This window comes from Chiloscyllium plagiosum, chromosome 36, assembly GCF_004010195.1.
Source record: "Chiloscyllium plagiosum isolate BGI_BamShark_2017 chromosome 36, ASM401019v2, whole genome shotgun sequence".
NCBI lineage: Eukaryota > Metazoa > Chordata > Chondrichthyes > Orectolobiformes > Hemiscylliidae > Chiloscyllium > Chiloscyllium plagiosum.
In genome coordinates this window covers 26,464,352-26,477,815 of record NC_057745.1, presented here as the reverse complement: position 1 = coordinate 26,477,815, position 13,464 = coordinate 26,464,352, and the positions used below count along the sequence as shown (strand labels likewise).

General features: G+C 42.0%; 1 protein-coding gene across 6 annotated transcripts in view; it reads left to right on the top strand.

The window, feature by feature from the left end:
- LOC122541052 (RNA polymerase II elongation factor ELL) overlaps positions 1-13,464 on the top strand; it is a 100,368-nt gene that overhangs the window by 52,338 nt on the left and 34,566 nt on the right. For 4 of the 6 annotated variants that reach the window (XM_043677556.1, XM_043677560.1, XM_043677559.1 and 1 more), the window contains one exon: positions 7,505-7,635. In XM_043677556.1, coding sequence (XP_043533491.1) covers positions 7,505-7,635 — 131 coding nt within the window. The remainder of the gene's footprint in view (positions 1-7,504; positions 7,636-13,464) is intronic. The other 2 variants (XM_043677558.1, XM_043677561.1) reach the window with 1 other exon arrangement.

Genomic DNA, 13,464 nt, shown 5'->3' with positions numbered 1-13,464 from the left:
TCTCTCTCTCTCTCTCTCCGTCTCTCTCTCTCTCTCTCCGTCTCTCTCTCTCTCTCTCCGTCTCTCTCTCTCTCTCTCCGTCTCTCTCTCTCTCTCTCCGTCTCTCTCTCTCTCTCTCCGTCTCTCTCTCTCTCTCTCCGTCTCTCTCTCTCTCTCTCCGTCTCTCTCTCTCTCTCTCCGTCTCTCTCTCTCTCTCTCCGTCTCTCTCTCTCTCTCTCCGTCTCTCTCTCTCTCTCTCCGTCTCTCTCTCTCTCTCTCCGTCTCTCTCTCTCTCTCTCCGTCTCTCTCTCTCTCTCTCCGTCTCTCTCTCTCTCTCTCCGTCTCTCTCTCTCTCTCTCCGTCTCTCTCTCTCTCTCTCCGTCTCTCTCTCTCTCTCTCCGTCTCTCTCTCTCTCTCTCCGTCTCTCTCTCTCTCTCTCCGTCTCTCTCTCTCTCTCTCCGTCTCTCTCTCTCTCTCTCCGTCTCTCTCTCTCTCTCTCCGTCTCTCTCTCTCTCTCTCCGTCTCTCTCTCTCTCTCTCCGTCTCTCTCTCTCTCTCTCCGTCTCTCTCTCTCTCTCTCCGTCTCTCTCTCTCTCTCTGTTTCTGTTTGCTTGGCTCTCTGTCTTTCTGTGTGTCATCCAGCCAAATGAGCTAACTGACACTTTCCCACCCCACCACCTACTGAGGCTAATTTACATTCAAACATGATGAGAGCGTGGCCCAATCAGCTGGTAAGACAACTTTATCTTAAGTTACCTTTTAAGTTGACCTCACCTTAGATCCATATACATAGTTTTTTTTTATTCAGCTTGTACTGGACATACTTGAGTGTGGGAACCATGACTGTTTCTTCTCTTCCTGTGAACACAGCAAAGCAGCTGAAGCACCCAATTATTACTTCAGCTGATAGCAGCCAAACACCTGGCTGATTAATATTAACAGGAAATTTCAAAAAGTGGCCAGGCAGCAGGAAACTGGTAATTTTTAAAACTTGCTGAACTGACAACCCAGTGTTTGCTCCTACTTTCAAATGCTTTCAGAGCCACAGCATGTCCTATCTGGTGACTGATTTCAGCTCTGCGTCTCTGCTTGCACCTTTCTCTGACACTGTTTCTCAGTAGCATCATTCCCCATTGGTGGCTTTTCTTTTAGCCTATCATCTCTCCACCATACCTTCTTTTTGACCTTGTCACCAACTCTACCTGTCCTTTCTATCTTGGTGTTTATTTTTTACATGTAATGTTTCCTATACACTTGAGTTCTGTGTACTTTATTATTTTTAAAAAGGTGTTTGAAATGCTGAGCTGGTCTGGCTGCACTTGTTGAGTGACTCGCAATATTTCCCCTTGTTTTTCTCTCTCCTCAGCTTCTGTTAGACCTGCCAAGTATCTCCAGTACTTCCTGCAGAGTATTAGTTAGTAGTACAATAACTGAAAAATGCTGGCTATTTTGGGATTTTACCTTTACGAACATGGAGTAACATTTCTTGAAAAGGCCACTGTCTTTCCCATTTACAATTTATTTTAGAAACCCTTGTTTTACAGAGAATAATTAGTTGCCGCTACCAGTGTCTTGACTTGAATTGTCCTGTTCCGTTTAAGAGAATGTCTGTATAAGGAGCATTTTGCTCCCTTTACTCTACCTTTGTTAGAAGTATGTACAGCCACTATAAAGGTTGGGCTTATAAACATTTTGGTTTTAGTTTGTGGCGAGGCATATCTGTCAATTATCAGAATTCAACAAGGGCAGTTAGATTTCTGGACATGATCAAATAACTAGGAGAAAGTGAGGACTGCAAGTGCTGGAGATCAGAGCTGAAAAATGTGTTGCTGGAAAAGCGCAGCAGGTCAGGCAGCATCCAAGGAGCAGGAGAATCGACATTTCGGGCATAGGCCCTTCAGGAATTCCTGAAGAAGGGTTTATGCCCAAAACATCGATTCTCCTGCTCCTTGGATGCTGCCTGACCTGCGCTTTTCATGATCAAATAACTGCAAAGGTTCATCAAGAAAAACAAAATCAGTTTAATTGCTTAACTTATTTACTGTCTGTGAAATAATGGTAGGAAAGAAAAGGTGATGGGTAACATTGTTAATTCTGGATGGATTAAGTATGATAGCAAGAAACTATCTTGGATCAAAAAATGTAGAATTTATATGGGTGGAGGTAAGAAATAAAAAAGGGAAGAGGCCATTGGTAGGAGCAGCTCATAAGCCCCCTAACAGTAGCTATTTGGTTGGACAGAGCTATAAATCAAAAGTAATGCAGACATTCAAAAGGCAGAATGTTAAGTGTGGGTGGCTTTAATCTTGTAAATTGAGATAGATTGGCAGATATGGCCACAAGGAAGAATTCATAATGTGTATTTGTGAAAATTTCATAGAGCAGCTTGTTGTGGATTCTACCATAGATCATGTCATATAATGAGACAGCTTTAATAAATTATGTCAGAGTAAAAGAGCCTTGGAAACAGTGACCATAATATGGTAGAATTTGGCACTTCGTTTGAGATGAAAAACTCAAATCAGAAACAACTATGCTAAACCTACATCAGTCTAATTGTGGAGGAAAGAGGACAGATCTGGCTAGAGGGGGCGGGGACTGGGAAAGGGGCTTAGCAGCCAGGACAGTTGAGAAAAATGGCAGAAATTTAAGAAATAGCTCATGGTTCACAGCAAAAATATATCCCAGTGAGAAAGGAGGATTCTCGGAGGGAACTAACCAAGCATGGTTAACCAGGGAAATTGAGGTTGGCATCATATTGAAAGAAAACACATACAGTGTGGCAAAGCTTTGTGGTAAGATGACCAAACAATAATAGATGGAGAAGATTAACGTTTGAGGACAAACTTTTTTTTTCTCCTTCATGGGATGTGGACATCACTGGATGGGCCAACATCTGTTGCCTATCCCAGAAGGCACTTTTATGGAGTTCAGAGTTACATGTAGGCCGACCTGGATAATAGCATAGTTCTTTCTCTGAAGGGCATTAATGAACCATTAGGGTTTCTAAACAATCAAGTGGTCACCATTCGGCTACCTTTTTTTAAAATTCCAGATTTTATTGAAGCACATCATTCCATTTGTCAAGTAGGATTCAACTCCTGTCCACAGATTATTATCTTGTGTTACTGAATTACTCGTCCTGTGACGTTACCACAAGGCTACCGTCTCCACTGTTGTACGTCATATTAAGACAGACGGCAAGCTTCTTCAAATGTATAAAGCTAAGTTAGAGCCCTAAAATCATGTGCAGCCCTTAGAGAATGAGGCTGGGGGAATGATGGGGAACCAGGCAATGGCAGAGGAGTCAAATAAATACTTTGCATCTATCTTCACAGTAGAAGATATTAATAGCGTTCCAAAATTACTAAATAATATAGAGCAAAATGAGGTGGTTAGTTTGTCTCTTATTGGTGATGATCATAGCCTGGCCAGTTGTCAACCCAAGCCTGGATATTGCCCAGATCTTGTTGCATTTGTACATGAACTGCTTCAGTATCTGAGTCGTCATGAATGGTGCTGAACATTATACAATCATTGCACATCCCCACTTCTGACCTTATGGAGGGAAGGTCATTACTGAAGCAGCTGAAGTTAGTTGGGCTTAGGATACAATGCTCAGGAACTCCTGGAGCTGAGATAACTGACCTCCAACAAAAATAACTATCTTCCAATGTATCAGGTGTGATTGTAACCACCAGAGAGTTTGCCCCCCGGGTTCCCACACTTGGTTGAATACAGCCTTGATGTCAAGGGCTATTGCTGTCACCTCACCTCTGGAGTTTAGCTCTTTTTTTTTCCATGTTTGAGGTCAGGAGAGGAGTGATCCTGATGGAAATCAAACTAGGTATCATTGAGCGAGTGCTGCTTGATAGCAATGTTCATGACACCTTCATCACCTTACTGATGATCGACAGTAGACTGATGGGATGGTAATTGGCCATGTTGAATTGGTCCTGCTTTTTATATACAGGACATACTTGGGTCATTTTCCACATTGTCGGATAGATATTAATGTTCCTGTGCTAGAACAGCTTACCTAGGGGAGCACAAGTCTTCAGTGTTATTGCTGAAATATTGTCAGGATATGTAGCCTTTGCAATATCCAGTGTCTCCAAGTAAATCAAATTGGTTGAAGACTAGTATCTGCAATGCTGGTGACTACTGGAAGAGGCCGAAATGGATCATCCACTCTGCACTTCTGGCTGAAGATTGTTGTGAATGCTTCAGCTTTACCTTTTGGACTGATGTGTTGGGCTCCTCTGTCATCCTGTTGTCTGCCCCCCATTTCTTCTCCCACCCCCCAAGTCAAAGCAAAATGCTCAGAGTCTCAGTATAATTTTACCTCCTTCACTTTTATTCTGGGCCCTGGAGGGAGAGAGAACGATCTCCCATATGCACAGAGACATGAGTTCACAGTTTTCTCTGGAACAGCAGTTTCTCAATTAAATATATAGTCATTTTACAGGGAGGAACATCCAGATAATTGTTCATCCAGATAAGGCAACATGCATATTAATTGGGTGACCATTACAGTCAATGAGTATCAGTGGTAAAGATTGAGCCATCTGCTGTTACATAATAAATACTTTTCACCTCGTTAACTGACCTTGCAAACTAAATGCTTCCAATATTGTTAGATGGCTCAAAATAATGACTGCTTTTCCACCTTGTTAACCCATTATGCATGCCTCCAGCACCCCATTGTTAATTGTAACTTCTTATCTGATCTGAGTCATGCTCAGCTGAACCTCTTGTTTCGCAAAACTCAGAACGTAACTCTTCCCCTGCTTGCTTATACCCTATACACATTCTTGCTTCCACTATTGAGGATGGGGATATTTGTGGAGGCTTCTCCTCCAGTTAGTTATTTAATTGACCACCACCATTCGCAACTGGATGTTGCACGACTGCAGACCTTAGATCTGATCCATTGTTTTTGGGATCGCCTGACTCTAATTATTTGCCTCTGCTTTTAGGGTGTAGGTTTGCTCGCTGAGCTGTAGGTTTGGATATCAAACCTTGCAAACCTTGCATTTGCTTCTGCTGTTTGGTAGCTTCACTCGGTTGATATCTCATCTGCAGGTATGCCTCATGCTGCTCCTGGCATGCCCTCCTGCACTCTTCTTTGAACAAGGTTTGATCCCTGGGTAGCTAGTAACGATGGAGTGGGGATAAGTTGGGCCATGAGGTTACAGGTTGTGCTGGAGTACAATTCTGCTGTTGATGGCTCACAGTGCCTCATGGATGCTCACTCTTGAGTAGCCAGATTTGTTCAAAGTCTGTCCCATTTAGCACTGTGATATTGCCACGCAACACAATGGAGGCTATTCTTAATGTGAGGGCGAGACTTTGTCTCCACAAGGACTCTGCAGTGGTCTCTCTTACCGATGTAGTCATGAACAGATGCATCTGCAGCTGGCAGATTTGGTAAGGATTGGTGTTGTGTGATTTTTAACTCTTATCAGAAGAAGTTGAGTAGGTTGGGCTGTATTCGTTGAAATTTTAAAAGAATGAGTGAGGACCTTTTTGAAACACAAGACTTTTGGGGAACATGACAGGTTAGGTGCAGAAAGGTTGTTTCTACTTGTAGGAAAATCAAGGACCTGAAGGCATAAACTCAGAATAAGAGGTCACTCTTTTAAGGTAGAGGTAATGTAGAATTTCTAGTGGAACTCTTCAGTGCAGAGGCTGGATTGATAAGTATATTGAAGGTCTAGATAGGCAGAATTTTAATCAGTAAGGAAAGCAAGGGTTATGGGGAAAAGGCAGGAAACTAGGGTTGAGGATTAAAATATGAGCCATGGTCTCATTGGTGGAGGAGACTCAATGGGCTGAATGACCTGCTTCAGTTCTTGCATGTTATGGTCTGAGAATTTACTGCCTACTTGTTTAAACAGCCAGCAGTTGCACCTAAACGTAAGAAAGTAGTCACTAAATGTTGCTAATAGACCGAGGAGCTAATGTTCACAACTTTATCGAGTGCACATAAATTGTCACAAGGTGTGGGAAAGGGAGAGTGTTGGAAATATCTTGCATCTGAGTAGTTAACTTTTAAAAATTAGTTAAGATGTACAATATAGATAGAAGTTTGAATTTCTGTGAGAACATGCGACTGTTATACATTGAAAACATATTTGCTGATAATCAATGAAAAATGATACAGCATCCTTTGAGTCTAGCACTTAAAAGATCCCAGTTTGGCTCAGTTCTTTGTCTATTCAGCTTAGCCTGAGGTCAGACAAGAGGCACTTATGATTCTCCTATTTTTTTGTGAACAATTCCAAATTTTCTTGTAACGTTCAGCTTATACTGCACTTACATTTTAATCTTCGGGCAAATGAAAGAATAGCATTATGGACAGTTCACCAAAATCTCTAACAACTATATATGCTGAACTGTGCAACATAGAATAAATAGATTATGATGCAAAAAATCATGTTCATTCAAGTGGTTAGAAATAACTACTAGAACATTTAAGATATAAGCGTTGCAATTTGGAAGAAGCATATTGTGAATCAGAGCTGTTAGAGTTGGCTAGTTCAGCCTTGATTGTAGCATGTTAACACGTATGTGGAAACATGCCTACAAAAGGTATGGAAGTTTGAAGACATTTCTGCCCACAGTTATGGTAAACTGGTTCAGCTATTTTGCTAATTTAGTAAGCCTATCTTATTAAATTATCAATAACAACAAATGGTGAAAGAAAACCAAATTGTTTTGTTAGATATTTCTGGAATTATGGTCTTTTCATTGTGGCTCAGAATGCATACAGATTAGCTAATTGCTCAATTTTCTGATTTGTACAGAACATAGTTGTCTCCTTAATTATGCCTGATCAAAATTGAACTGTAGTAACACCACTGTATTAACTGTACGTATTGTCTGGTGTTTCAGACCAAGTACTACAAATTTTGTACAGTCTATATATTTACAATAACAAGTCTTACATTATCATATTAGAGTCAGGGATCTCTCTTCAGAACGTCAGTGAAGTCTTCTTTTGTATAGTGCTACAGGCTTAACTGTTTGAACTTAACACTAGCCTGACAGTCAGCTTAGTGGTTCCAATGTGTTCCAAATTGAGAGTTTGCTAGCATAACAATAACATATTAGAAATATTTTTTGTGTCCATCACACAACCTTTGCATAAGCTTAATTTTTTTTTCCCAGAGTGAAAATTAGAATTTTTGTACAAGCCAATTGTGATCTGGAATACAGTGCCTGCAAAGGTGATGTAAGCAGTTTCAGTAGCAACTTTCAGAAGGGAATTGAAGGGGAAAAAATTTGCACAACTATGGGAAAGGGTAAGGGTATGAGATTGACTAGATAATGTTTTCAGAAGGGCCAGCACATGAATGGTGGATAGAATGGCCGCCTTTTGTGCGGTACATTTCTGCATTTCAGCCATCTTCCAGAGTTAAGCAATGGTTTTACATTTACTATATTACTTATTTGTAACTGTAAAGTATGCTGTATTGTTTGACAAAAAATTTAAGTCATTGAAGCATGTCTTTTTTTAATAGCAGTACATCAAAATTCCTGCCCCTAAATCAGACTACCATGATGGTGTGCGATGTTTTTCATTCTACTTGTCAACTGACAGCAAGGACAAGCCGCAAGCAAGTTTTGACTGTATTCACCAGTATGTTTCAAGGTAAAAACAAGGCATAGCTGTCAAAGCATTATTTTAAGTGCCACTATTGTCGAGCATGTACCTTCTACGTATTGGGCTAAGACAAATCACTTGAGTAAGCACCAATTGACTGAAGACTTCTGTTGCTGTTTTGAAAGCTTGTTTTATAAAGCGTGAAATCTCTTGAAGTTGGATTTTGCAGGCTAACTGTTAGTTTTTACTTCTTTCACATTCTTGTTGCTCAGTTGTCCACTTGTATCTTCCTCCTCAGTCTTAGATTAGATTAGATTTTCTTCAGTATGGAAACAGGCCCTTCGGCCCAACAAGTCCACACCGACCCTCCGAAGAGCAACCCACCCAGACCCACTCCCCTACATTCACCCCTGACTAATGCACTTAACACTACGGGCAATTTAGCATGGCCAATTCACCTAGCTTGCACATCTTTGGACTGTGGGAGGAAACCGGAGGAAACCCACACAGACATGGGGAGAATGTGCAAGCTCCACACAGACTGTTGCCTGAGGCGGGAATTGAACCCAGGCCCCTGGCGCCGTGAGGCAGCAGTGCTAACCACTGAGCCACCTTGCCACCCAAATTGTCCCCATTCTTTCCAGTGAAATCTGGAACATGGAGATCTTATACTTTTTGCCTGTTGCTTTCATGTAGATTTCTGCAGCTAGAAATTTTGATTTGTTACTTTTGACTGAGTTCTCAAAGTTTGTTTAGTCCGTGCTGGGTATTTAGAAAGAATGATGTTCCAATTACCCACAGAAATATCAAGTACTTCATTGATGGATTCCTCCAGTTTAATTATTTAGAGATAAAGCTTTTTGTGGTGTCATGGAATCCTTAGTGTAATTGCCACTGCAAATTTCCATTGAGGCTTCTGATTTGAAGTAAGGAAACAATCGAACTAATTAGAAGCATAATATCAAGAACCTTCCATATTCATATATTATGGTTGACTGTTATTAAGTTGTGTCGCTGCTCAGAATTTATATTTTTTTCTTCAAAACAGTTGTTTAAACTGGAACAAAGGAGCTTTATAGGGCATTTTTCACATCCTTCACATGTCCTCAAGTGATTCACAGTCAATGTATTATTTTGGAAGGGAGGTTACTGGCTACTGTCTTCGCCAAGAAAATCACACTGTGCAAGGTCCCATAATGAGAGAAATGGCCAGGTAAATCAGTTTGGTGTTGATCCTTCTCTTTTGCACCGACCAAAATAGGCCTCAATTTAATATTTTGCCCAAAAGGTGGCACCCGTGATAGTAGAGCACATTTTCAGTACTGTATTCCTGTGCTCAAGTCCTGGAATGAAGCTTGAGATCATGGCCTTCTGGTTCTGAGGCAGGAAATCTATGAATGAACTCAGCTCAAACTTTGTTTTTAAAACTCTGATCACAGTGCAAGCATCTTCAATAATTTGCTACCAGATCTGCCACTTTGGTGTTAATGGTGTGCTAAATTTGTCTCTGTATAAAAGCTGTTTTGTTTAAGTACACAATCTTCCTTATTCACTGCTAGAATTGAATGACGTCTGGAAAACATTCTAGGGAAATCGAGTGGTGGGCTATTCCCCCACTAGCCATGTGTTGAGAGCAGAAGCTTATTTCCCAGCCAAGAATAATGTTCTGCTCCCCTTAGTATTGCCTTAATAACAGATCTTTCTTTTGTTGATATTCTTGCGTTTTAAAATTAGAAAATGAGATTCAAGTAAATGAACGATTAACTTTTGTTTTACATGTTAATGAAAATATAAGTCTCTTTAATTTAATTCACATCTTTTTTGATATTGCTAATATTGTCTTTTGGGTTTGCTAGCTGTTGTGGTTGCTTGTTTCTGTTCAATTTCCATTGACATTTTATTAATATTTTAATTTTTAACAAAGTTAAATTAAAAAGTGAACAAGTTCACAGTTGCCTTGTTCTTGGTTAACGTCATTTTAATGTGCTTTTCTATCTGCACATCAAAAGGGCAAGTTAAGTTGTTATGATGTTGCTCATGGATAAAAATGTCAAAAACTGTATTAATTAAGCAACCCACTGGAATAGGAGGCTCCACAAATATCACCATACTCCAGAACTTGCAGCTGCCCAAGGCAAGTTCTTCCAGTACAACTACAACACTGGCGTCTACCCAACATTGTGGAAAATTGCCTAGATGTATCTGAAATTAAATGGTGCAGCAGGCTGGAAAGGCTGAATGGCCTCTTGCTGCTCCTATTTTCAATCCTTCTAAGGGAAGATCACTACTTTCAACAATGATTTGCAGTTTAGTTCCATGGAAACCACACTTCAGCTATATGGTCATTCGAAATGAAAGGCAAATCAAGAACACTTTGAACACATTTGGATTTCCTTCTAAAAATAGTCCATTTCTATTTTGACCATGTAAATTGTAATTCCTTCATTTTATCCATTACCTCTTAAAGCCTCACACGAATGTCATTTCCACAATGTGCAGCCCATTAGACCTTGTGTCTGACTGCAGAATCTGCCAAGTCATTTTGTCCAGGAGCCAATTGAAACCAGCTTCTAAACAAAGGTTATAGAACGGACAGTGGATGGTAATGAACACTCTGGCAGAAGGCTGCATCTCTCAGGAGATGGAAAGATGCCCATGGAATTTTGTTTCGCCCATTCAGTAGTGCTCTACAGCATTTGAGTTAGCTTCTGTTAACAACTTTTCAAAGTCATTTGCGTAGAATAATTTCTGAATGTTGGTAAAACCTACCAGGAATAGACCTGTCTGGATAGCTCCACAGAGAGTTGACGTGGACTTGATGATCTGTCTAACTTGTCTCTTACTGAACTATAATTTCTGCCCATTTGTCACAGAATTTTGATCGGATAGAATATGCAACTTGTGGCATTTATATAGTGCATCATTAAGATACTTTGTGGCTTGGCATAATACCAATGTCATAGAGGGCATTGACCATTATTAGAAATCATCAGTGTGACACTGCAAAGTGTGTACAGGATTGTGTATGTTTTGAGTCAATCCTTAAGTTGCAGACAGAAAAACTGCAGATGCTAGAATCTAAAGTAGACAAGCAGGAGGAAAGAACACAGCAAGTCAGGCAGCATCAGGAGGTGGAGTAGTCAATGCTTCGTATATAGAGTCATAGAGATGTACAGCATGGAAACAGACCCTTCGGTCCAACCCGTCCATGCCGACCAGATATCCCAATCCAATCTAGTCTCACCTGCCAGCACCCGGCCCATATCCTCCAAACCCTTCCTATTCATATACCCATCCAAATGTCTCTTAAATGTTGCAATTGTACCAGCCTCCACCACATCCTCTGGCAGCTCATTCCCATGCATGTACCACCCTCTGTGTGAAAAGGTTGCCCCTTAGGTCTCTTTTATATCATTCCCCTCTCACCCTAAACCAATGCCCTCTAGTTCTAGACTCCCCCACCCCAGTGAAATAACTTTATCTATTTATCCTATCCATGCCTCTCATGATTTTATAAACCTCTAAAAGGTCACCCCTCCAGCCTCCGATGCTCCAGGGAAAACAGCCCTAGTCTATTCAACCCCTCCCTATAGCTCAAATCCTCCAACCCTGGCTACATCCTTGTAAATCTTTCCTGAGCCCTTTCAAGTTTTGCGACATCCTTCCAATAGGAAGGAGACCAGATTTGCATGCAGTATTCCAACAGTGGCCTAACCAATGTCCTGTACAGCCGCAACATGACCTCCCAACTCCTGTACTCAATACCCTGACCAATAAAGGAAAGCATACCAAATGCTGCCTTCACTATCCAATCTACCTGCGACTTCACTTTCAAGGAGCTATGAACCTGCACTCCAAGGTCTCTTTGTTTAGCAACACTCCCTAGGACCTTACCATTAAGTGTATAAGTCGTGCTAAGATTTGTTTTTCCAAAATGCAGCATCTCACATTTATCTGAATTAAACTCCATCTGCCACTTCTCAGTCCATTGGCCCATCTGGTCAAGATACTGTTGTAATCTGAGGTAACCGTCTTCACTGTCCCGTACACCTCCAATTTTGGTGTCATCCGCAAATGTACTAACTGTATCTCTTATGCCCCCATTCAAATCATTTATGTAAATGACAAAAAGTAGAGGACCCAGCACTGATCCTTGTGACACTCCACTGGTCACAGGTGTACATTCTAAAAAACAACACTCCTCCACCGTCCTCTGCCTATGAGCCAGTTCTGTGGGGTGAGTGTAAGGGGAGCTGCAGATAAAGGGTGTAGGGGGATTGGGGCAGGTTTTGGTGGGGAGAGGGGTGGAGTGTTGGTATAGAGATAGGTGAACAAGGGAAGATGGTATGATCTGGTTGGTTGGTCGTGGGAATGAATCTGGTAGGTAGCTGGAAGCAAGGATCGATCAGAGGAATGGAAGGGGGGAGAGGGACTGGAAAAGGAGTCAGGGGATGGAAAAGGAGGTTATTTGAAATTGGAGACCTCAATGTTGAGCCCTGTAGGCTGCCCAGGCAGAAGATAAGGTGGTGTTCCTCCAATTTGCCGTCTGATTCGCTGTAGCAATGGAGGAGGCCAAAAATGGTCATGTCGGAAAGGGAGTGCGAGTGGGCCTGGCTGTGATGCTTGGTGAAATGTGCCCTAAGCTTACATTTGGTCTCACCGATGTAGAGAGCACCACGTCGGGAGCACCGGATATGGTAAACTATGTTGGAGGAGAGGCAGGTGTCTCACTTGGAAGGACTATTTGGGGCCCTGGATGGAGGTGACAGGGGTGGGGTGCTGACAGGTTTTGCATCTTTACCGGTGCAGAGGAAGGTACCTGGGGGTCGGGACAGTTGGTGGGGATAGTGGCACGAGCTAAGGATTGGCAAAAGGAACAGTGCTTGTGGAAGGCAGAGAGGGATGGGGAGGGGAGGGGAAGATGTTCTTGATTGGAAGGTCTAATTGAAATTGGTACAAGTGTTTAAGGATAATGCTTTGGATATGGAGGCTGGTGGGGTGGTATGTGAGGACAAGGGCGACCCTGTCTTTATTGCGTTTGTGGGGTGGGGCGGGGGTTTTAGAGCAGTGGAGTGGGGAGTGGAGGTAGTGTGATGGAGGGCGGGAGGAAGCACGTTTTTCAAAATAAGTGAATGGTTGGGAGTGGAATGTCTCCTCGTCCGAGCAGCTGCGGTGGAAGAATTTGGGAAAGGGGATGGAGTTCTTGCACAATACTTGGCAGGGAGAGGTGTAGTCCAGGTCGTTATGGGAGTCTGGGTTTATAGTAAATGTACATATGTACATTTGATGTACATATGAGATGGAAACTAAAAGGTCAAGAAAAGGGAGGGAGGTGTCTGAGCGATCAAGTGAATTTAAGGGCAGGGTGGAAGTTGTGGGCAAAGTTGATGAACTGCTCCAGTTTAGCCTGGGTGCAGGATACAGCACCAATGCAATCATCGATGTAACGGCAGAAGAGTTGGGACACAGTGCCTGTGTAGGTACTGAAGAGGGACTGTTCAATGTAGCTGACGGAGACAGGTGTAGTTTGAGCCCATCTGAGTGCCGTGGCCACCCTCTGGTTTTGGAGAAAATTGTAAGACATGCCATAAGACATCATCCCATTCTCCCCATTTAGAAAATAGTCCATTCCTGTACTCTTCCTACCAAAGTTACCTTCCTACGTCGTACTTCATCTGCCATTTCTTTACCCACTCTCCTAACTTATCTACATCCTTGTGCAGCCTCCCTATCTCCTCAATGCTACCTGTCTGCAAACCCAGCCAGAATGCCCTCAGTTCCTTCATCCAGATTGTTAATGTGTAAAGTGAAAAGTTGTGGTCCCAGTATTGAGCCTAGCAGAACACCACTTGTTATTATTTACCATCCTGAGAAGAA